General features: G+C 35.2%; 1 protein-coding gene across 5 annotated transcripts in view; it reads left to right on the top strand.

The window, feature by feature from the left end:
* The window catches only part of DPP10 (dipeptidyl peptidase like 10), a 1,329,914-nt gene that overhangs the window by 1,246,552 nt on the left and 57,098 nt on the right, over positions 1 to 26,264 (top strand). For all 5 annotated transcript variants that reach the window (XM_067025881.1, XM_059052403.2, XM_067025884.1 and 2 more), the window contains 4 exons: positions 17,881 to 17,972; positions 18,385 to 18,432; positions 21,580 to 21,701; positions 23,420 to 23,467. In XM_067025881.1, coding sequence (XP_066881982.1) covers positions 17,881 to 17,972; positions 18,385 to 18,432; positions 21,580 to 21,701; positions 23,420 to 23,467 — 310 coding nt within the window. The remainder of the gene's footprint in view (positions 1 to 17,880; positions 17,973 to 18,384; positions 18,433 to 21,579; positions 21,702 to 23,419; positions 23,468 to 26,264) is intronic.

Raw genomic sequence — 26,264 nt, 5'->3', positions numbered from 1 at the left:
ATTTCCAGATACTTTCTATATGAATATGTGAAAGCAAAATTTATGCATAGGGTTTGTCTACTTTTATATATTCCATTAAAGATAATAATTTTAAAAAAACCTGGCTCTTCCAAAAATCTTTATAGCTAAAATAAATTTCCTTCTGAGTAGAGTGTGGAGTATGCAGTATTGATATCAGTTTACGTAGTTTCTGAATCAAATCTTTTTTTTTACAGCAGACCACTTCAGATCACTTCAGATATTTCCCTCTCCCCTTTTCCCCCATAGAATTCTTTACGTAGACTTCTAACTCCTTAATTCCCATATTTGGAACCATAATATCCTATATCTTACAATGTAAGTTTCAGTCAAGAGAAAGTTTTTTGTCAAATACATGGCCGCCTTTTTCCCCTCTAATATGGGGTAAGCAGAGTTTCAGTCATGTTAAATGGTTCAGATTTATAAGCATTAGCAATTGCCTTGTTATCTTCCAAAACTGTGTTAAATGAAAAATTATATATATTGGTGAATTCATTCACTTTTTCTATTCAGCAATACAAAGTTTTGCTTATGAGAGCTGATGATTTCACTTGGAACAATTTTAAATGCCATTATTCATTACAAATACTGTAGAAAATAGCATGCCCCCAATCCACAATTCTGTCACCCAGTCAACCCAATACAATTTTTTCATTACATTTCACTGCTGTCTCTGATTAGGACATTGTCTGAAAACAATTAGTTCACCTCACATGATGAATAGACAGTAAATTAAAGCATGTTATTTTTAAGCACTGCAATATTTCCATTATTCAGAAGCTTTAAAAGTTAAACAGAATTTACTGGAAGAAATTTGCATCAACAGTGTATAATCAGGTGAAAAGCACATGCATCATTAAACTTTTACTGATACCAATATGTTTCCAACTTATAAATAGATACATAAAATTCATATTGAGCTTGCTAAGATAAAATCTCTGCCAATCCAAGGAGAGGTGCCTGAGGTCTAATGTCCCAAATAAAAACACTTTATTTCCTAGATTTTCAGCTCTTTTGAAAATGATTGAAATTACTAGTTTTATTGCTGCCCTTCTAAAATTAAAAGTGAAATATGAATTCAATTTAAAGTATATTGCCATGTTGCCCTTGTCAAAATTCCACAGTGGTTTCATATTCATAATCAGTGTTTCTCTTCTACTAAGTGAATATAATAGAGATCATGGTGGCACAGAAAGAATTATTTCTGTGAAGTAAAATGATTATTCTTTCCTGCTTTATTAAATTAACTTTCCTGTCATTATATTTCTGCTGAAGGTGGATGGAAAATTAATTGAGGTACAGACTAGTCAAGTCCCTTGATATTTATTTTGAATTTACTGTATAGTCATCTACCATATTCTGATTGATATTGGGACTATTTACCTAGAGTCCAGATCAAACTTAATATGCTATTATTAGAAAATAGCTTACAAGTCTTATAACTATATAACTATACAAGATAGTCTATTCTATTACATGTAAAATGGAGTGAAACTTATTCCCCAGCCCAGAGTTGCCCTGGTAGATATAAAGCAAGCAGAGAAATTACAGATGTTTGAAATAAAGTCCAAAGGTTGTGAGGTTGTTACCATGGCTTCCAACAAGAGATCTTTTACTTCTACAGTTAGAAACATATTTTGATCCAAGATGCATCATTGAATGTGTAATTTTTATTCTCCGTACACTGTGTTCAAACATTTTTCAAAACATTGGATTTTTGCTCATGATCACTTTTAATGTGGCCACTCTTCCATCCTTAAAACACACACACACACACACACACACACACACACACACACACACACACACACCTCAATTCTCTGAAAAACAGAAAGTATAAGCAATCTAGAAATCTGTGAACAAAATGCATCTCCAGATATGTACAAATATTGATCAAAGTTTCTTTAATTTTTAATGTTTTGAGATTTTGTTCATCTTGAAATTGGGCACTAAAGATGCACTAAAACCTGAGATTTTAGTCCTGTCCTTGGTCCATTCAAAACAGGATCTGAAAATGAGTAAGTAGGACTATCTACTGTGTTCTTGTCCTGTGGGAATTTGGCAATAAAATATATGACTTCAGAACTCCATGCCAGCCTTCAGGCTGTGCCTGTCTCAAATCTCAGAAATTTGGTTTCATCTTTGCATTTATACTTTTATTCAGCAAATACTTGTAAAGTGCCAGAATGCATCAGACAGCATATGAAGAAGTTAAAATAAAGAAGTCACATGCTTGTTGACCTTGAGCAGCTAGAAGTCTAGAGAACTCCCTTTAAGAATAAGGAATAGATGGTTTAGGAAGATGCTGAAATACAGATGTGTACCAGTAAGTCACTTATTGTTTTTCTGAAGGAAGATTCTAATACTACATATACATTATGGAATGACCTTTTAGTTTCTGCTTCCAGTAGTATAAGAAAGTAGATATTTAATAAAACTCTCCCACATCAAAAATCCTAGATTCTAGATATTTATACCAAAAATGCATTTGAAGTATTATTTAGCTGATAGATTACACTCTCTGAAAACAATGCAATTGAATTAGAAGTGAATAACAATTATAACTTTTAAAAAGCCATATGTTTGAAAATAAAATATAATTTTTCATGGGTTAAATTAGATATATCTATTATTTGTTGTTTTATAATATAATTATATGATATTTATACATATATGTTCAAATGTAGAAGAAGGCCATGAGAAACTCAGTAGCAGAATTTAATGAAATGGAAAGTAAAGATAAAATAAAGGGGTTTGGCCAAATAAACAGTTGGTTCTTTGAAAAAAAATAATTCACACTAGAATGTATAACAAACTTAATTTAAAAAGAGGACAGCGGATCCCAGGGAAAGGTCTGGAGTTGGCAGAGTGAAAACAGCCTGAAGGGGTTAGGGCACCACGGCTGGCCAGGAGGGAGTCCGGTTAAAGTCTGGAGCTGCCGAAGAGGCAAGAGACCTTTTCTTGCCTCTTTGCTTCCTGGTGCGCGAGGAGAGGGGTTTAAGCGCGCTGCTTGAAGGAGCTCCAGAAACAGGCGCGGAGCTGCCGAAGAGACAAGAGACTTTTTCTTGCCTCTTTGTCTCCTGGTGCGAGAGGAGAGGGGATTAAGGGCACCGCATAAAGGAGCTCCAGAAACGGGCGCGAGCCACGGCTGTCGGCGCGGACAGCAGAGACGGGTGTGGGACGCTAGGGTTGCTGCTGCCGCCACCAAAAGGCCTGTGTGCGAGCACAGGTCACTCTCCACACCGCCCCTCCCGGGAGCCTGTGCAGCCCGCCACTGCCAGGGTCCCTGGATCCAGGGACAACGTCCCCGGGGAAAACGCACGGTGCTCCTGGGGCCGGTGCAGCGTCACGCCGGCCTCTGACATCGCAGGCTCGCCCCGCATCCGTGCCCCTCCCTCCCCCCGGCCTGTGCCAGAGCCCCCGAATCAGCTGCTCCTTTAACCCTGTCCTGTCTGAGCGAAGGGCAGACGCCCTCGGACGACCTACACGCAGAGGCGGGGCCAAGTCCAAAGCTGAAACCCAGGAGCTGTGCGAACAAAGAGGAGGGGGGGAGGTCTCTCCCAGCAGCCTCAAAAGCAGCGGATTAAAGCTCCACAGTCAACTTGAAGTGCCCTGCATCTGTGGAAAACCTGAATAGACAGAGAAATATCCCAAGTTGAGGAGGTGGACTTTGGGAGCAAGATATACTATTATTTTCCCCTTTTTTCTTTTTGTGAGTGTGTATGTGTGTGCTGCTGTGAGATTTTGTCTGTATAGCTTTGCTTTCACCATTTGTCCTAGGGTTAGACCGACCCATTTTTCTGTTTTTTTTTTAATAGAAATTTTTCTTCCTAATACTTATTTTTTATTTTAATAACTGTATTTTAACCTACTTTATTTTGTCTTCTTCCTTCCTTTCTTCCCTACTTCCCTCTTCCCTCCTTCCTTCCTCCCTTCCTTCCTCCCTTCCTTCCTCTCTTCCTTCCTTTCTTCCTTCCTTCCTTTCTTCCTTCCTCCCTTCCTTTCTTCCTCTCTTCCTTCCCTCCCTCTCTCCTTCCTTCCTTCCTTTCCTTTCTATTTTTTTCTCCCTTTATTTTGAGCCATGTGGATTAAAGGCTCTTGGCACTCCAGCCAGGTGTCAGGGCTGTGTCTCTGAGGTGGGAGAACCAACCTCAGGACACTGGTCCACAAGAGACCTCCCAGCTCCATGCAATATCAAACGGCGAAAATCTCCGAGAGATCTCCATCTCAACACCAAGACCCAGCTTCACTCAAGGACCAGCAACGAACAATGCTGGACACCCTATGCCCAACAAAGAGCAAGACAGGTGTGCAGCCCCATCCATTAGCAGAGAGGCTGCCTAAAATCATAATAAGGCTACCAACATCCCCAAACACACCACCAGACGTGGACCTGCCCACCAGAAAGACAAGATCCAGCCTCATCCACCAGAACATTGGCACTAGTCCCCTCAACCAGGAAAACTACTCAACCCACTGAACCAACCTTAGCCACTGGGGACAGCCACCAAAAACAGCGGGAACTACGAACCTGCAGCGTGCAAAAAGGAGACCCCAAACACAGTAAGATAAGCAAAATGAGAAGACAGAAAAGCACACAGCAGATGAAGGAGAAAGATAAAAACACACCAGACCTAACAAATGAAGAGGAAATAGGCAGTCTACCTGAAAAAGAATTCAGAATAATGATAGTAAAGATGATTCAAAATCTCGGAAATAGAATAGACAAATTGCAAGAAACAGTTAACAAGGACCTAGAAGAAATAAAGAGGAAACAAGCAACGATGAGCAACACAATAAATGAAATGAAAAATACTCTAGATGGGATCAATAGCAGAATAACTGAGGCAGGAGAACGGATAAGTGACCTGGAAGATAAAATAGTGGAAATAACTACTACAGAACAGAATAAAGAAAAAAGAATGAAAAGAACTGAGGACAGTCTTAGAGACCTGTGGAACAACATTAAATGCACCAACATTCGAATTATAGGGGTCCCAGAAGAAGAAGAGAAAAAGAAAGGGACTGAGAAAATATTTGAAGAGATTATAGTTGAAAACTTCCCTAATATAGGAAAGGAAATAGTCAACCAAGTCCAGGAAGCACAGAGAGTCCTATACAGGATAAACCCAAGGAGAAACATGCCAAGACACATAATAATCAAACTGTCAAAAATTAAATACAAAGAAAACATATTAAAAGCAGCAAGGGAAAAACAACAAATAACACACAAGGGAATCCCCATAAGGTTAACATCTGATCTTTCAGCAGAAACCCTACAAGCCAGAAGGGAGTGGCAGGACATATTTAAAGTGATGAAGGAATAAAACCTACAACCAGGATTACTCTACCCAGCAAGGATCTCATTCAGATTTGATGGAGAAATTAAAACCTTTACAGACAAGCAAAAGCTGAGAGAGTTCAGCACCACCAAACCAGCTTTACAACAAATGCTAAAGGAACTTCTCTAGACAAGAAACAAAAGAGAAGGAAAAGACCTACAAGGACAACCCGAAACAATTAAGTAAATGGTAATAGGAACACACATATCGATAATTACCTTAAATGTAAATGGATTAAATGCTCCCACCAAAAGACACAGACTGGCTGAATGGATACAAAAACAAGACCCATATATATGCTATCTACAAGAGACCCACTTCAGACCTAGGGACACATACAGGCTGAAAGTGAGGGGATGGAAAAAGATATTCCATGCAAATGGAAATCAGAAGAAAGCTGGAGCAGCAATTCTCATATCAGACAAAATAGACTTTAAAATAAAAACTATTACAAAAGACAAAGAAGGACACTACATAATGATCAAGGGATCTATCCATGAAGAAGATATAACAATTGTAAATATTTATGCACCCAACATAGGAGCACCTCAATACATAAGGCAAATACTAACAGCCATAAAAGAGGAAATCGACAGTAACACAATCATAGTAGGGGACTTTAACACCCCACTTTCACCAATGGACAGATCATCCAAAATGAAAATAAATAAGGAAACACAAGCTTTAAATGATACATTACACAAGATGGACTTAATTGATATTTATAGGACATTCCATCCAAAAACAACAGAATACACATTTTTCTCAAGTGCTCATGGAACATTCTCCAGGATAGATCATATATTGGGTCACAAATCTAGCCTTGGCAAATTTAAGAAAATTGAAATTGTATCAAGTATCTTTTCCGACCACAACGCTATGAGACTAGATATCAATTACAGGAAAAGATCTGTAAACAATACAAACACATGGAGGCTAAACAATACACTACTTAATAACGAAGTGATCACTGAAGCAATCAAAGAGGACATCAAAAAATACTTAGAAACAAGTGACAGTGGAGACACGACGACCCAAAACCTATGGGATACAGCAAAAGCAGTTCTAAGAGGGAAGTTTATAGCAATACAATCCTACCTAAAGAAACAGGAAACATCTCGAATAAACAGCCTAACTTTGCACCTAAAGCAATTAGAAAAAGAAGAATAAAAAAAAACCCAAATTTAGCAGAAGGAAAGAAATCATAAAGATCAGATCAGAAATAAATGAAAAAGAAATGAAGGAAACAATAGCAAAGATCAATAAAACTAAAAGCTGGTTCTTTGAGAAGATAAATAAAATTGATAAACCATTAGCCAGACTCATCAAGAAAGAAAGGGAGAAGACTCAAATCAATAGAATTAGAAATGAAAAAGGAGATGTAACAACTGACACTGCAGAAATACAAAAAATTATTAGAGATTACTACAAGCAACTGTATGCCAATAAAATGGACAACCTGGAAGAAATGGACAAATTCTTAGAAATGCACAAGCTGCCGAGACTGAACCAGAATGAAACAGAAAATATAAACAGACCAATCACAAGCACTGAAATTGAAACTGTGATTAAAAATCTTCCAACAAACAAAAGCCCAGGACCAGATGGCTTCACAGGCGAATTCTATCAAACATTTAGAGAAGAGTTAACACCTATCCTTCTCAAACTCTTCCAAAACATAGCAGAGGGAGGAACACTCCCAAACTCATTCTATGAGGCCACCATTACCCTGATACCAAAACCAGACAAAGACGTCACAAAGAAAGAAAACTACAGGCCAATATCACTGATGAACATAGATGCAAAAATCCTCAACAAAATATTAGCAAACAGAATCCAACAGCACATTAAAAGGATCATACACCATGATCAAGTGGGGTTTATTCCAGGAATGCAAGGATTTTTCAATATATGCAAATCAATCAACGTGATACACCATATCAACAAACTGAAGGAGAAAAACCATATGATCATCTCAATAGATGCAGAGAAAGCTTTTGACAAAATTCAACACTCATTTATGATAAAAACCCTGCAGAAAGTAGGCATAGAGGGAACTTTCCTCAACATAATAAAGTCCATATATGACAAACCCACAGCCAGCATTGTTCTCAATGGTGAAAAAATGAAACCATTTCCACTAAGATCAGGAACAAGACAAGGTTGCCTACTCTCACCACTCTTATTCAACCTAGTTTTGGAAGTTCTAGCCACAGCAATCAGAGAAAAAAAAGAAATAAAAGGAATCCAAAGAGGCAAAGAAGAAGTAAAGGTGTCACTGTTTGCAGATGTCATGATACTATACATAGAGAATCCTAAGGGTGCTACCAGAAAACTACTAGAGCTAATCAATGAATTTGGTAAAGTAGCAAGATACAAAATTAATGCACAGAAATCTCTGGCATTCTTATACACTAATGATGAAAAATCTGAAAGTGAAATTAAGAAAACACTCCCATTTACCATTGCAACAAAAAGAATAAAATATCTAGAAATAAACCTACCTAAGGAGACAAAAGACTTGTATGCAGAAAACTATAAGACACTGATGAAAGAAATTAAAGATGATACAAATAGGTGGAGAAATATACCATGTTCTTGGATTGGAAGAATCAACATAGTGAAAATGACTCTATTACCCAAAGCAATCTACAGATTCAATGCAATCCCTATCAAATTACCACTGACATTTTTTACAGAACTAGAACAAAGAATTTCACAATTTGTATGTAAACACAAAAGATCCTGAATAGCCAAAGCAATCTTGAGAACGAAAAATGGAGCTGGAGGAATCAGGCTCCCTGACTTCAGACTATACTACAAGGCCACAGTAATCAAGACAGTATGGTACCAGCACAAAAACAGAAATATAGATCAATGGAACAGGATAGAAAGCCCAGAAATAAACCCCCACACATATGGTCACCTTATCTTTGATAAAGGAGGGAAGGAAACACAGTGGAGAAAAGACAGCCTCTTCAATAAGTGGTGCTGGGGAAACTGGACAGCTACCTGTAGAAGTATGAAATTAGAACACTCCCTAACACCACACACAAAAATAAACTCGAAATGGGTTAAAGACCTAAATGTAAGGCCAGACACTATCAAACTCTTAGAGGAAAACATAGGCAGAACACTCTATGACATAAATCACAGCAAGATCCTTTTTTACCCATCTCCTAGAGTAAGGGAAATAAAAACAAAAATAAACAAATGGGACCTAATGAAACTTAAAAGCTTTTGCACAGCAAAGGAAACCATAAACAAGACCAAAAGACAACCCTCAGAATGGGAGAAAATAGTTGCAAATGAAGCAACTGACAAAGGAATGATCTCCAAAATGTATAAGCAACTCATGCAGCTCAATAACAAATAAACAAACAACCCAATCCAAAAATGGGCAGAAGACCTAAATAGACATTTCTCCAAAGAAGATATACAGATTGCCAACAAACACATGAAAGAATGCTCAACATCATTAATCATTAGAGAAATGCAAATCAAAACTACAATGAGATATCATCTCACACCGGTCAGATTGGCCATCATCAAAAACTCTAGAAACAATAAATGCTGGAGAGGGTGTGGAGAAAAGGGAACCCTCTTGCACTGCTGGTGGGAATGTAAATTGATACAGCCACTATGGAGAACAGTATGGAGGTTCCTTAAAAAACTACAAATAGAACTACCATACAACCCCGCAACCCCACTACTGGGCATATACCCTGAGAAAACCATAATTCAAAAAGAGTCACGTACCAAGATGTTCATTGCAGCTCTATTTACGATAGCCAGGACATGGAAGCAACCTAAGTGTCCATCAACAGATGAATGGATAAGGAAGATGTGGCACATATATACAATGGAATATTCCTCAGCCATACAAAGAAATGAAACTGAGTTATTTGTAATGAGGTGGATACACCTGGAATCTGTCATACGGAGTGAAGTAAGTCAGAAGGAGAAAAACAAACACTGTATGCTAACACATATATATGGAATCTAAGAAAAAAAAATGTCATGAAGAGATTAGTGGTAGGATGGGAATAAAACACAGACCTACTAGAGCATGGACTTGAGGATATGGGGAGGGGGAAGGGTGGGCTGTGACAAAGTGAGAGAGTGGCAGGGACATATACACACTACTAAATGTAAATTAGATAGCTAGTGGGAAGCTGCCGCAAAGCACAGGGAGATCACCTCTGTGCTTTGTGACCACCTAGAGGGATGGGATAGGGAGGGTGGGAGGGAGGGTGATGCAAGAGGGAAGAGATATGGGAACATATGTATATGTATAACTGATTCACTTTGTTGTAAAGCAGAAACTAACACACTATTGTAAAACAGTTATACTCCAATAAAGATGTTTTTTAAAAAAGTAAAAATAAAAATAAAAATAAAAAGAGAAGCCCCCAAAGTATAAATAATAGAAAGAAGACATAACTGCAAATTTTAAAATATTCTTTAAAATGCTATGTATAACGTATGTCAACAAATTTGAAAGCTTGAGTGATATGGATACATTCTAGAAAAAAGAAATACCAGGTCTGATTTAAGAAACAATCTGAATTGTCCCATAATATTGAGGAAATGGAATCAGTGTCTTAAAATGTATTCAAATCAGGCACAGGTAGTTTTTTAAAGGTGGATTCTACCAAATATTCAAAAGCCTTAGAAATTTAAAAATAAAGCAAACTTCTTTAAGCTGACAAAGGCATTAATCAAAAGCTTAGATAATATAACACAATCTATAGTGGAAAATTAGTACATTTCTTTTAAAACTAAGCATTGAGAAAATGAATCAGAATGAAGTAACTTGAATATGCACAAAACCAAGATGACAGTTTTTAAAAATTACCACCCAAGAAAGTAAAACGAAAAAAAAAACTTGATAGAGAGAGGCATCTCTTAGAATATTGTTGGTAAAAGAAAAGGTGAAAACTAGTGGTAGAAATTAAGAACTCTACAGAAAAAATATATTATCCACTCCTAATGGTGTCTCATTAGGGTGCTTCTCGGGATACTAGTTCTTAGGGAACTGTTAATAGCACTCCTTAGAAACACTGCTCATTTAGAATTCAAGGGAGTCACCTAATCCTTCACCATTCTTAAGCATCTATATCCTGGAAAATCCAAGATACTTATAAAGAACAAAATATGGTTGGCAATAGATTTATAAAATTACTATATGAGGGAAACAGAAGGTAGAATAAAATTTTTCCAATACATAAAGACACCTTTCCTGAAGAAAAACAATGATGAGGCAGAAGAATTCTATAAAACAATACTCCAAAAAGAATGACTATTATTATCAAAAAGAATGAATTATTATCATTAAATAAGCATATGTAGACATAAAATTATCAAGTGAGAAATTCAAAACCTAGAAAAGGCCTCATAAAGTAGAAATAAAGTTGTAAACCAAAAAGTGACAGATTTCAGGAAGGAAATGGAAAAGATAATACAAAATAATAACAGAAATAATTAATTGAAAGATGACCACTGGTAAATAGATATTTCTGAAAATATACTAATGGATAGCAAGAAGACCCATAAAAACAGCCAATAGAAAGAAATTAAAAAAGTATGGAGGATCTGAGTTAAGTTAGGTAAGACAAGGAAATAAGATCCACCTGATATTTAATTGGCATTTTTTTATAGAAGATAAGCAAAACATTGGAAGAGAGGTAACATTTAAAACCATAATCCAATGACAAACTAGAACAATAAAAAAATGTTCTAGAAACACAAAGTATCTTTGGAGGGGGGTGGTGGTGGAAAAATATTATTAAAGGTATTAATATAAAGATGACATGTAAAGTTAAAATAAAACCTAACACTGGATTTCAAAACACTCAACAGACTACAAAAAGACTGCCTACAAAAAACTTATTAAACATAATATTCAAAATAAACGTATAAAATATGACAGAGTTTTTAGAAGGGTATCAGTCATACCAATAAATGTAAATTGGCCTAACTTATGCCCTAACATTTAAAAAATATTTTTTAGATTGGCTCATGAAACAGAATCCAGTTCAATCTTTTATGCAAAATACACATCTTAAACAAAATGATTCAGAAAGGCTAAAATCCTGATACCAAACAAGAAGAGCTGCTTTCATATTCCAAAGCATTAAGACCACCAAAAGAAGATGCTTTATAATGTTCAAGGCCGCAAATCACAAGGAAGATATAATAGTCAATTGTCTGTATCTGTGCCCCAGATAGATGGCTACCTTTTTAAAACAGAAATGCCAGAAACTACTTAATATGTGGAAACCTTATTGTACCATTCATTCTCAATTCAAACTGAGTCAAGTGGACAAAATATTAAGTAAGGTTATAGATATCGCATATATGTGTGTATAATGTGTGTATTTATGCATTTATATTTGAACACATCTAAACAAGAGATATTATATATCTATTTCAAACGTATGTGGAACTTTGTCAAAAGTTGAACATTCATCAGGTCATCCATCTAAAAAGCTCAGTAAGTTCTACAAATTAGAAATTAAATAAAAGCATGCTATAATCACAAAGTAATACTCCTAGAAATCAGTAATATATTTTAACAGGTTTTCCAACTAAGTAATTTTTAAAGTAAATCTAATTAAACAGTTTACTGGAGAATTCAAGTCAAAATTCCAAAATTTATAAAATAATAATAAGAAAAAGAATGACAATACTTTATATCAGAATAAGTTGTCAGAATAAAAATCGTAACTTAGCAGACTTATAAAAATGAAAATGGAAGAATGAAATAAGTTGAATTTCCAACTCAAATAGAAAACTATCAGCAAAATGCAGCATACATTAGAAAAGTGGGGATGATTAAATTTGAAGCAGAAATGAAGTAGTTTATAAATAGAAAAAGGTAGAAGTAATAAGTGAAAAAATAATGTTTACCCTTTGAAAATGTGCGCGCGCACGCACACACACACACACACGAGACAAGGCACATGTTCATCCAATCAAAGAAAAAGAGAGAGAAAGCAAACTGGTATAAAATTAGAAATGGCTAATGGGAAATAAACAAAGGGCATTTGAATAAATCATAAGACACTATTTTGCAGAACTCTATGTCAATTCGTTTGAAAATTTAAATGAAATGAAAGATTTCATGAAGAAATACACTTAGAACTGTCCCCAGGAGAGATGCAGAACTTCAACTGATTAATGATATAGAAGAAGCAGAATGTTATCAAAGAACTACACCACAAGTGAGCACCAGGCCCACATGATTTCATAAAAGAATCTTATTAGATTTTCAAAGGCAATGCCAATAAAATTTAAATTGTCTGTAGAATAGGTTTTCTTTGTAGTTTCTGTAAAAGCCTTTTACAAAATTTAATACCAATTTCTGGTTAAAAAAAAAAATATATATATATATATATATATATATATGAATTGGGGATAATTTCTTAAAGTCATAAAACATGTATACCTCAGCCCAAAAGCCAATCTGGTGTCATTCCCATCAAGGTCAGGAGCAAGGGAGCATGCACACTATCTCCACTGTTATGTAAAATGATTTTGGAGGTATTAGTTAATGAGACAAGAATACACAACCAGCTGTAAGATTTGGAAAAAGCATTTAGTGAGACAGCAGGATAGATATTTAGCATACACAAATCAGTAGCTTTCATATATGCAAACAATAACCAATTAGAAGGTATAATGGAAGAGAGAGGCCTTTAGACAATAGCAGCAAAATATAAAATACTTAGTAATAAATATGAAAATGAAATTATATGAAATGTACAAAACCCATATGAGGACAACATTAAAACATTCTGGAAAGACATAAAGTAGACTTGAACAAATGGAAAAATATCTATGTTCTTCTAAAAAATAACTGAAGATCATAAGAGCAGTATTAATTATAAAATTAATAGTATCCCAATAAGATATTCCAGTAAGTTTTTATTTGCTTGAACTAGATATGCTTTTAAGCTTCTTTGGGAAAATAAAAATGTAGTATTATCTAGGGAAATCCTAAAATAAAGAACAATGAGTGGGTGTGAGTCCTAAATAATATGGAAGTTAAAAAAATCTATAACTAAAATGTGTGGTATTGGTATGTGACTTAACAGAGATAAATGTAATAGTATAGACAGTACAGAAATAGACTCAGGTACATATGGAAATTTAATATATAATAACGGTGGCATTTCAAACCACTGAAAAAATAAAGTTTTTATAAAATCATTTTAGGAAAACTGAATATCCTTTAGGAAAAAGATAAAAGTAGTTCCAGACTACCACAATAACTCTAAAATGGCAAAACTCTAACTTTAAAAATTAAATCTTACCTGTACTAGGAGAAAACATCAGTAAATTCTTTGTAACCTTAGTTTGAAGAAAGCCTTTAAACTACGCATCATCACTTAGAAGTAATATAAGAATACGTTGGTAAACTTGACTTTATAAAGAACAGAAAAAGAAATTGGGGAAAAATGCTATCATAACCAATGTCAACACAAAATGACAAACCAGGAGAATATATTTGCAGCATATACCTCACATAAATGGATATAAAGACATAAAGAGCTCTTAAAAAATAAATAAGACCAGAATACAAAGAAATCTGATCACATAGTTAACAGAGACAAACATTAGCAGAGTCAGATGAAACAATTATGCAAATGGCTTATTATATATTGTACATTATATGTATATATATAAGCATTTGTACATATATAGATAAATATAGATGCTCAACTTCTCTTCCAAGCGAAATGCAAGATGAAAATACACTAATATACCTGTCATAAGTTGAGTGTCACAGGAAGCCAACTGTGAAATAAAGATTAGCCTGCAGGCCAGTTATTACAGAGATCAATAACTCTGGAAAGGAGGAAAAGAAAGCAATATTGGGCAGAAGAATTTGAGTGGCAGAGCCATCTGAATGAAGGTTTCAGCTAACCCCACAGAGAGTTCTGCATTGGGAGAGCCCTTCAGAGAAGTCCCAAGTTAGAGCAAGAGGGCCAGGCTTCTATATCCCAATATTGATCAGGTTGTCCTTTCAAGGACTGTTGAAAAGAGGTATGATCTTGGGTGAGGCCATTTTCTTCAGTTCAGGCTGTCCCCAGACTGACAGCTGAGGGCCTTCTTCCAGCAGGACTTCTAGCCACTGGAGAGGTAGGTCCTTCCTTCTAGAAGGGAGTTCTGGTTGGTGTATCATAGCGTCTACCACAGCAACATTTCTCACTTGTCAGATTAGCAAAAATGCAAACAATGAACAATGTGTTCTGTAACATGTTCATGGGAAGACTGCACTTTCAGGGACCATTTCTGTAGGTCATTATATGTCCATCGGAAAACAGGCACCTTATACATTCCTGGTAGATGTGCAGAATGGTACTTCCCCTATGGAGGAATATATCCTGAAGATATTTCCCTACTCATTAAACCACAAACAAACATATACACAGGGTTAATCACTAAAGCATTATTTGAGATAATAATCACTATAGATTATTTGCATTTTTGGAGGCTAGTTGAATGAAGTATGGTACATCCACACAAGGCAGAACTATTTAAGAATTAAAAAGAAGATATATGGGCTTCCCTGGTGGCGCAGTGGTTGAGAATCCGCCTGCCGATGCAGGAGACACGGGTTCGTGCCCTGGTCCGGGAAGATCCCACATGCCGCGGAGCAACTAAGCCCGTGAGCCATGGCCGCTAGGCCTGCGCGTCCGGAGCCTGTGCTCTGCAACGGGAGAGGCCACAACAGTGAGAGGCCCGCATACTGCAAAAAAAAAAAAAAAAAAGAAGATATATAACAATTGATATAGAGCACATCCCACAATCTCTCTAATTTGTACATATATATGTAATTTGATTAGCATTTATATTTATAGTAAAAAAATATTAATTTTTTAATTATAAAAATCTACCCCCAGAAAAGCAGGATAAATAAGAACCAAATGAAGAAAAGTTTTTTCTATGTGATGAGAATGGGGTGAGATAAAGACTTCTGTCAAAGTATATATACACATATTTATACTTTATTTTTGACCATGTACATATTTTAAAATAAAAAGAATGACGACATCAAAGCTTAAATTGAAATACTAAGAGAAGGTAATGCACCTAAATGTAAATCAAACTGATATGAATTTTAATTGAGATGTGGCTAAGAACACACACATAACACCTACACACAGAGAACATATGGACATCTGTCTGGCTGCCTATCTGTCCCCTCTGAAAAGGTCCAGAACTAATAACATTAGAGTAGTAATGAGCACACCTAAGCCCAGATCTTGATATCTAAATATCATAATCCAGTAGAAAATATTCCTTGGAGAAATTATTGATTATGGATATGGGAGATAAGAAGTGATCTTAGAACATCTTACTGTGCAGAAAACAAGGAAGTGCTCTAAAACTAACATAATCATTTCCATAGAGGGGTTAGCTTGAAGGGGTCCCACTAACCAAATTCTGTCAATTTCAGCATCATAAAGGATGATAACAACAACAAAATAACAGTAATGGAATGTAACACCTCAGATTAAAAAATGTTTATAATAGTATGAGGAAGAGGGAGACAAAGAGAATGAACAGGTGTGAGGGGAAAAAGTAGGGCAAGTTCTTTTTACAGAAGAATACCACCTAATAAATATAGAATGGATGTTAGAGTTAGAAAATCACTTCCAAATGATAATTTGCTCAGGGAAAGGTCATGAATGGATACCAAAACTACTGAGTGGAAAGTCCATGGAGGGAAAGCTATTCATGTAATGTGCAAGCATCATCCCACTTTTAACTACAGGGCAAAATGTACTTTACAATGAACATATATCAGTTACCTTGTAAACAGCATTGTTAAGAGTGGGAAGAACTGTAATGGTGTGTCTCCTAATATGAAGCATAAGAGGTATCCAATATCACCTATATAATATTCTTGCCAAAAATATTAGCCTAAATTATATCATTTTGAAAAGTCAGATAAATCAAAAATGCTCCACATATCAGACCACTGGACCAAGAGTCTTAAAAATGGTCAGTGTGGACTTCCCTGGCGGTCCAGTTGTTAAGACTCCGCCCTTCCAATGAAGGGGGCACAGGTTCAATCCCCAGTCAGGGAAGTTCCGCATGCCACATGCTGCAGCAAACCCCGCCCCACAAATGGTCAATGTTGTAGAACTCAAGAAAAGATAGGATAACTTTTACTTTGAAAGAGACTAAAGAGGTGACAACCCAAAGCAATTAGGTAGATAGATAAATATGTAGATACATAGATATAGATATATAGATATGGAGATATTTGGGTTACTTAGGGCACTATGGAAATTAGAATACATACTATATATTTAGATGATATTAATGTTGTTATTCATAGGAGTGATAGGCAATTTGCTTATATGAGAAAATACTGTTAATTTTGAGAGATGTATACTGAAATATTTAGAGCTGAAATAGTCTGATGCTTTCAACTTCCTTTCATATGATTTAGCATATGAAGAAAGGGGGAGGGCAAATATTCAAAATGTTGATGTTTGGTGAATCTAGGTAATGGTTTTATGGTTATTCATGTACTATGCATTAACCTTTCTGTAGATTTGAATATTTTCTTAAAAATAAAGGAAGTGAATGAGATACAATTTCACACTCATTAGTTTGACAAAAAATTAAATAGTCTGATGAAATTAACTGTTGGTGAGGAAGTTGAGAAAATGTGGAGCAACAGAAACTCACATTGCTAGTAGATTCTAAATTGGCACAACTTTGGAAAATAATGTCACTATAGAGTTAGGTAGGAGACATTTATCTTTTGACCAAGCAATCCCATTTATCGGTGTTCATCTCAAGAAAATCCTGCCACATGCACCGGGAGACATTAATAAAACTGTTCATAGACAACTTGTTTTTAAGAGCAAAAATTTGGAAAAACTCAAATGTCAAAAAAAAAAAAAATTTTACTGTATTCATACATACAATAAAATACCATATAACAGTGAAAATAAACTATGGCTACAAGGGTCAGTGTGATCTCAGAAATAAATTATTGATGATCTCATCAATAATGATATTTAATGATCTCAGAAATAAATTATTGAGTGAAAATAGCAAATCATATAGCAATGCACATCTGTAAAGGATAAAACAATATAACAGAATCTATTTGGAATGAAGTTTGTTTGAAATATTTTATTTAAAGCTTTGCAAACTGCATAGCTGTCGATCATTTAGATGAGAGTTAACAAGGTCTTGTGTCTGTACCAAATGCCCAGATGACTTCCTATGTCAAGACGATGATGGACACATAATCCTCACCTGGAGATGTTTTCTGAATGGTTTTCTTACAGCATAGGAATAAAGGCACCATCTTACCTGCATCTATGTTTATGTGCATGTGGATATATTCTTAAGATTGAAAATGAGAAACTCAACATTAGATGAGAACTAAAGAATTAAAAGTGACACAGGCAGTTAGTACTTTTGTGCTGACCAGAGAGATGCTGTTTAAATAAGAAGAAAATCAATATATTCTGTTTCTTTGCAGAGTAAAAGTGAGCAAATTACTGTGCGGCATCTGACATCAGGAAACTGGGAAGTGATAAAGATCCTGGCGTACGATGAAACGACACAGAAAATGTGAGTGGTTTTGGTTCTCTAGTCAGGTTGGAAGTCATTGTTGTCAAATGCAATCTTTTCTGCTAGATTTGTATTTTATTTACCATGGTCCTAGTCCAAGTAGCCTGGCCACGTAAAGAACAACCTTTTCTTTAAGATTCTCCCTATACTTCATGCAGAGGGATACTTACACAGACAGTTGCACAGACACATGCACACACACACGCACACTCAGAGAGATTGAAAGAGATCATGGAAAAGTGTGACAATATTTTAAGAAAAAAATATGAGTTTCCCAAATGGATCAAGTCCTTCCATTAAATAATAGAAGAGCTCTTGCCTGTTCTTTGACAGTTTGAAAATTCAGGTGAAAACTCGGTGTGGCAAAAATTGATTGGTGCCTGATGTTTGTGTTGTTTTCTTTCATGGACAGTTACTTTCTGAGCACAGAGTCATCTCCCAGAGGGAGGCAGCTGTACAGGTAAGCAATGTGAGAGCATCTTCCTGCACAGGTTGATTCCTCAGGGGCCATCTACACAGCATAATGATGGGATGGAGAAATCTGAAGTTTCATTTTTGGTATGGCTAGGAGAGAACAAACTCAGTATGACAAAACCCCACACTCTTGGCCCAGTCCCTCAGCTCTGGACCACTGTGAGACTAAAGAGTTGGAACTGAAATGGACACCATCTTATTCCTCCTTTATTTTTTCCCTCATTTGTTTTTACAGTCTCAAAATATATATATATTTTTTTTGAGGCTTGCTTTCCTCAACTACCCACATCACAGGCATTTACATATTTTCCCCAGTAGGCTTTTCTTCTGCTACATCTCATTTATATTTTCAAGGCATTAATATTGTACACATGTGATGTATTCCCGAACAAAATAAAAGCATTGTGAACATTTTGTAGAGTGGATCAAGTGGCAGTTTCTCTCCGCGCCCCCCATAATGTGTATAATCCATTGATTGTTATTTAACCAGGAATGGGCCTTGCTTACTAAAATAAAGCAGCCGGGGGCTTCCCTGGCGACGCAGTTGTTGAGAATCCGCCTGCCGATGCAGGGGTCGCGGGTTCGTGCCCCGGTCCGGGAAGATCCCACATGCCGCGGAGCGGCTGGGCCCGTGAGCCGTGGCCGCTGAGCCTGCGCGTCCGGAGCCTGTGCTCCGCAGGGAGAGAGGCCACAGCAGTGAGAGGCCCGCGTACGGCAAAAAAATAAATAAATAAAATAAAATAAAATAAAATTAAGCAGTGGATGGGGACTATTTTCATCTGTCCAATTTTCCCAGATGAAAAGTTATATTCATAAAAGGGGTTAAGGTCATACCTATTTAGTATTAAAAATGTCTCCTTACTCAGAAAGCTTTCACCAGGACGTCCCAAGAATGACTTATTTTTGTCTGGCAAGCAACTTACAATTATAGACTCATATACACTTTCTAATTTACATTTCACAGATCCATTTTTAAAGTGTCAAAACTGCCATGGCATATTCTCAGTGGAAATTCATCATGTTTGAAGAAGTGTCACCAGTGATTCTTACCAAGTAGCCTAGACTTACCTTTGAGAGTAAAAATGCATGTTTCAAGTACCTTAACTCTCTCTAATTCATCCACACACTCTTATTTATGCATAAATTGTTTTCATCTGAAGCGAGCCTCTCCTTTTTATTGCATAACCCAATATGTCATCTTCACATTCTTTGTTTTTTTCTCTTAGAGTCTGGAACACATGTTCTCAATTCTAATGGCTTCCAAAAGAACAGCTGTTTATTTAAAGAGAATGATTCTAATTTTGGTTTACAGGTCTTGGTTAAAGTACTGGTCACTTTCTCTTTTTGGTTACCTGAAGCTTATCTTTCTTGAAACTTATACTGTGGTTAATATTGGCAGTCAAGAACAACCCTTTAGAGATGTGGAAATACTGGACCGATGTTTTATTTTTCTCATTTTGTAAAACTCTTAACAAAAAATGACAGTGTCAGAAAATTAGACTTGGCTAAGTTCAGCTAGTAGAGCTGCCTCATCCTCTCTCCCCTCCCTTTATTAGCCTAAAATGTGATTTGAATCGCAGTGAGTTCTTAGATTTGTGTGCTTGTCTTATGTCCCCAGTGACTGAGGCACAGCAATACAAAAGTCAATATATCTATGACCTGTTCAGAAAATATAGTACCAATAAATCTCCCTTTAAATGGCTCATCAAGTGCCAGTTTGCTTGACTGTAAGATAATATTAGTGTTTGACCCAGAAAACTCAATCATTGTCTTGTCCAGGCTATAAAAATAATAATTGGTTGATTTAATTTATGGGATTAGATGCTTCTGCAGAATCAGAACTGCTAGCATATTCGGTGTCATTATTTTGTCTCAAAATGTGCTTTTCTCTATTTTAGTAATTTCATAATCTAAATAATGAGAAAATACCAACATAATTTTTAGGAAACTTGGATCTGAAAAATTATATGGAAGAGTAGAGAGAGGAAAGGTTTTAAATTCTAGTTATGTCACTAAATAGTTATTATTAATAGTGACTGGCACACATTCATAGTTTCTGTGGTGATAGTTGTGCAACATTGTGACTAATTAATGACATTGAACCATCTACTTGAAAAATGGTTAAAATGTTGAATGTTGTTTTACGTATATACCACAATTTAAAAGAAAAAAAAGGGTATGATTTGTCATAATGGTGAAACTAGCTAATGTGTTTAAGTGCCTAGTATATTAATCTCCTTGACTAGAAAAGGAAAATTTTGGATTATAATGAGTCCAAAATGTTTCAGATGTGAAACTGTGACTTTGTGAACTATACTATACTATGTGTTTTGTTCCAAAATGAAATTGAGAATATTTTGTCCAGCCAAGTTTTAAAAAATGTATCATCAACAGAGTTTTCATTTAGCAGCATAGATAATTTACAATGAATCTCTATTTACAAAATAAATGAATCTATACATGAAATTTAACTTTGGGTTAATATTTTAACCCCTCTAACCTTAAGCACCATTGTTTGTAAAATAAAGAGATGAGTGCTTTTCTCAGTATCTATCTCCTTGATGTCTCAAAGTATGTATGAGCATTAACATTATATATATTATCATACAAAAATAGCTTTTCTTTCCCAAAAATTCAGTGCAAGTATGTAGTGGGAAAAATCTGGTACTAATATCAAAATCTAATGCTGAATTTAGGAAATCATGAGCTTTTTATATGTGTGTGACTTGTGAAAACATTAGTTCTTCCAACTAATATTATTGCTGGTGACTTTATGCTTGTCTCTGTGGGTAATTTATTTTAATACTTTACAAAGAAATATCTATAAAAATATAAATAAGAATAAGTTATATGGCATCCTGTGAAAATCAGTTTCTTTGTAAGCATACATACATATTACATTCATATAGGTGTACATAATTTTAATTTTATTACAGAGTAGAAAAATGCGTATGTCTTAACATTAGTAATGGGAATTGACTTTGTTTGCATTTTTATGGTAAGTCATAATTTACAAGGAACCTCAGCTAAGTAATGCTGTAGCTTCTTTGTTTATGTCAATATTTAAATATAGATACCACACATTCAAGGACCTGGAATAGTAGCATTTCTAACTTTCTTTTTCTTTCTCCAGTGCTTCTACTGAAGGATTATTGAATCGTCAATGCATTTCATGTAACTTTATGAAAGAACAATGTACATATTTTGGTGCCAGTTTTAGTCCCATGAATCAACATTTCTTATTACTCTGTAAAGGTAATAGATGATTTCTGATAAAATTTATTTTATTCATTTTATTTGATCAGTATCTGTTACTATCATTAGTAATGATTACCCTAGCTATATGATTTGATATTCTTAGTTTCTGTAAGTTTTTGTTAAAAAGTTATAAATTAGCGGTTTATTGAGATAGAAATTGTATCCATTACTTTATTTAAAAGATAGAAATTGGGAGTAAGTCAATATGTGCACATACACATGATCAATAAGTGCTGTTTGACATGGACCTTTTAAAAAAGTGAATAAACATATTTACATCAGCAAAGTCACGCTAGAATAATAAACGAATTTACCTAGCCCTTAGGAAAAGCAATCATTTCCTTATTAAAATAATGGCTTGGTTGTTAAGAAATTTAGGATCTACAGAAATTTAATTCCCAGGGTCTAGTCCCCTTCAATTTTGAGAAATTATGTTCACCCCAATTATTTCTTCTATCTGGTAACAGTATGCTATAGCCTTACATAGTAATATGGTATCTCTAGGTTATACTGATAGGAATCATTGTCCCTTTAATAGGATACTGTAATTTCCCAGAGATGAAATGGGAGATGGCCTCTTATGATGTGATGGATTGAGTGCTACTGCTTCAGCTGGTACCTTACACATTTGTGTTTTAAGACACCATGAGGAAGAGACCAATACTTTTTCTTTTTAGTTATTTTTCTCTTGACATCTGAAATAAAGTAATCAAAACAGAGAAGTACTTGTTGGATGACACCAGAGAAAAACCATTAGACCCCTAGACAGAGTTCCTTAGAGAAGTGAAGTTTTAAGATAACGTCTTATGGTTACACTTAACTTATCCAGTATATTGGAAATAATTAACAATTCCAGTTAATGTGTTTTAAAAATTAATATATAATTAGTTCCAATTTTTAATTTATCTTGTGGGTGAAATATTTCTTTTTTTAGGTTTTATTTTTATTTTTTTGAATTTTTGAATTTTATTTATTTTTTTATACAGCAGGTTCTTATTGGTTATCTGTTTTATGCATATTAATGTATACATGTCAATCCCAATCTCTCAATTCATCCCACCACAGCTACCACCCCCGCCACTTTCCCCCCTTGGTGTCCATACGTTTGTTCTCTACATCTGTGTCTCTATTTCTGCCCTGCAAACTGGGCTCTAGGGCGCAGCCTCAGTAGTTGTGGTGCACAGGCTTGGTTGCTCCGCAGCATGTGGGATCTTCCCAGACCAGGGCTCGAACCCATGTCCCCTGCATTGGCAGGTGGATTCTTAACCACTGCGCCAAAATACTTCTAATATACATGCATTCTTTCTTCCTTGGCTAAGTGGTGAATAGAATTTAATCTTGAATGAGTGGATGAGGGTTCACAGGGTTGTGAATCAACTTCCTGAACATCAGTGACGATTCTATAAAAGACTAGATAAAAAGAGAGTAAAGTGCATAAGATTGGCTAAAACCATAGAACTATAGAAGTATAGGGCATTTTGGAGAAGGCAGAATTGTAACAATATTCCTGCAAGTAGTTTCTTTCCCTGTATATTCTTACTTCTCTGAATAAAATATCCATAGAAAGGAATGAAATCTAATAATCAGGTTTCTGTTTCATTATGTTTTAACTACGAAATGCTTATATTTGGAAAAAAGAACTGTATCATGTAATATTCCAGTAGTTATTACTTAGATATCTTTAAAATGTTTATACATACATTTCTAAAATCTAGGTCCAGGGGTTCCAGTGGTCAGCCTACATGGCACGGACAACCCAGCAAGTAAGTACATGAAGACAACATCATGGTTGGCATTGGTCCTTAGTATTATATTATTTATCCTGACTGTTGTACTCTATAGAGCCTTCTTCAAAGGAGGCCCCAGCCTGGGGAAAGTAGCATAGGCACCATCAACTTGACCTTGTGTGTGTAAGAGAAACATTAAAGCAAATGGTTTGAGCCATGTTACAATTGGAGTTGGTTCTTATATGCCTGAAATAGGCTATCTACTGTATCTTAATTGAATGAGGAGTGATTGATGAGACTCATTTAGATATATTTCAGGCTACTGGCCCCTTATACTCGGGTTCATTCTTTCTTGAGCCTCATATAGATTATCCTTCCAGAGCAACACATTTACTTTTGGGAAAAATTATTCAATTGGCCATCATCTGTTGAGCGAGGACTTTATCAGGCAATATGACAGAGGCTGGATGTTCATTGCTAGTAAGATGTGGTCAATGTGTTTAAGAACTTTAATAGTAGAGTGTATAAATACAAACATGGCTGAGCTGATCTTAAAAATGAATAGCCAGGTTGCTTCCTGCCTCCCTGTTTCCTTCTTTTCATCTATCCTTCTTTTCCTTCTTTCATTTAAAAACTTTATTTAATCAACACTCTCATGCTCTAATGATTTACCATAATCTAGCAAATGAGGCTTATATTTATTAATACATTTACTCCTCAGAACACCCCCTGATGTTGTTAATTTTATTATCCTTTTTTACAGATGAGGGAACTGAGCCACAAAGAGGTTAAAAAACTTGGCTAGAGTTACTCTAATATAATAGGTGGCAGCGCCAGGAATCAAATAACATCGTCTAACTCCAGAATAGGGTTTATTATCACTACCATACAATGGCAGCTCATTCTACTGTGTTTTTGTCTGTCTCATCACATACTTAGGTTTAAGTAGTAGTCTTACTTAAATGCTTTGACTTAAAGGAGAGGCGGGCATAAAAGTAAAATGTTGACTGACAACTATCATTTTTAGAGGACACAGAAAGACCTTTTATACTCTTCAAATACCACCATATGGAGACTTCCTGCCTATTCTAGAGAAAGACAAAACTTCTAAATAGTTAATGGAGTTCAGTGTGGTTGGAAATCAGTTAGCACATCTTTTAGTTTCTACTTAGTGTAAATCCTAAAGCGGTTATGGTAAGCAAATTAAATCTCTTGAATATTAACACTAACGGCAACAATAATGATAACAAAGACAGTTTATTTGATAAAATAGAAAGAAGGTTGAATTTCACAGATAGAAAAATTAGTGTATAAAGTGAGTCCACCACATACCTTTTGTGGATATAATCTCATAGAATCAATTTCCCTGTAAAAAAAAATAGCAAATGAATTTTCTGTGAGGATGAGATACATTTGCAACATAGGAGACACTCAATAAACAGCAACTATTTGTGTTACATTGCATATTCTGCCAAAATGATATATTTTTTAAAATCCCCAACCTGACTTTAATTAATTTTATTCTACTGTTAAAAGGCAATGTTGTTTTCTAATAACTTTTGTTGCAAATCATGACACACTATCCTTTGAGGGAAACATTTCTGATTTTCTCATTTATAAGTGAATTCTGATAGTCTCAGCATCAAGAAAAACAAAAAGGGACTGTGAACAGTGATCAGGTGCTTAATTTTCTTTTCAAAAGACAATTGTTTACCGAGATAAAATTTACATTTGATTGCAAGTAAATCTTTGGGTTAATGGATCTTCAGGTTAATCTTCATTAAACTAATGAATCAGTCATAACTCATTATGGGGCCACACGAAGTAGAATAAAGCATGAAAAGTATATTGAAAAATGAAAATATTTTAAAAACATGGAAAACCTTTAAACCACCAGTTATCAAAGAAATGCAAAGTAAAACACTGCCAAGTAATTTTTCCTAACAAATTAATAACATCAAAAAATTTACATTGCTACTGAGGATATAATAAGGCTCTCATAAATTGCTGGTAGAAATATAAATTACAGCAAATCTTTTGAAAAAAATAACTCAACCATAAGCATTAAATCTTTTATATCTATTTACCCTATATTTTTCCTTTTAATAGTTTATACTGAAGAGATAATTCTAAAGAGAGAAAAATATAACCATGCTACTGATGGTAGTGAAAAAACATAATAAAAATAATAAAAGGGGTGATTTGTAAATAAACTTTAATGGAATACTGATTTGTGCCCTGAATATCTTCCATTTGTCTTTTCAGAGCCACTCTTAAGTGTTTTTCTCTCCCATGGTCTCTACCCCAGCAGGAGTTTGTACTGATGACTTAAGTTCTGCTGCCATTTGGCTGCCAATTGGATCCAGCTAAAGTGTATCCTATAGGTGACTGAAGAGGTGCAGAAAAGTGACTTTGGAGTCTGTATTTCTCCAGTGCTATCCCTGTGGAGTCACCCAAGTTGCTCTGACTCTTGGGTGAAGGTCATTGTGGATCTTTTATGCAACCAACTCCAAGTAACTGCTCTCTCCTCTTGACCTGCTGGCCTAGCCCTTGTAATAAGCCCTGGGTTATGGTACTATGCCTTATGACCTCCCTGCCCTTTGTCCTATATTTGTAAATACTCCTTTATTAAAATTTCATCAAATTATTCTAATAGAGTTGCCACTAGTTCCCCACTAGGATTAAAAATAAAAATACGTTTTAAAAGTCAATTCTTCAAAACTGTTTAAGCTATATTTCTAAGTGATTAAGTAGTTCAAATATTTTGGCCACTTAAACAAAATTATATGAAAATGCATATTAAAATTCCAGAAGACAGTATTTGCAAACAGTA

The sequence above is a fragment of the Kogia breviceps genome, chromosome 2, assembly GCF_026419965.1.
Source record: "Kogia breviceps isolate mKogBre1 chromosome 2, mKogBre1 haplotype 1, whole genome shotgun sequence".
In the NCBI taxonomy this organism is placed as follows: domain Eukaryota; kingdom Metazoa; phylum Chordata; class Mammalia; order Artiodactyla; family Physeteridae; genus Kogia; species Kogia breviceps.
The sequence above is the reverse complement of the archived record's forward strand: the minus strand, read 5'-3'. Positions and strand labels throughout refer to the sequence as shown.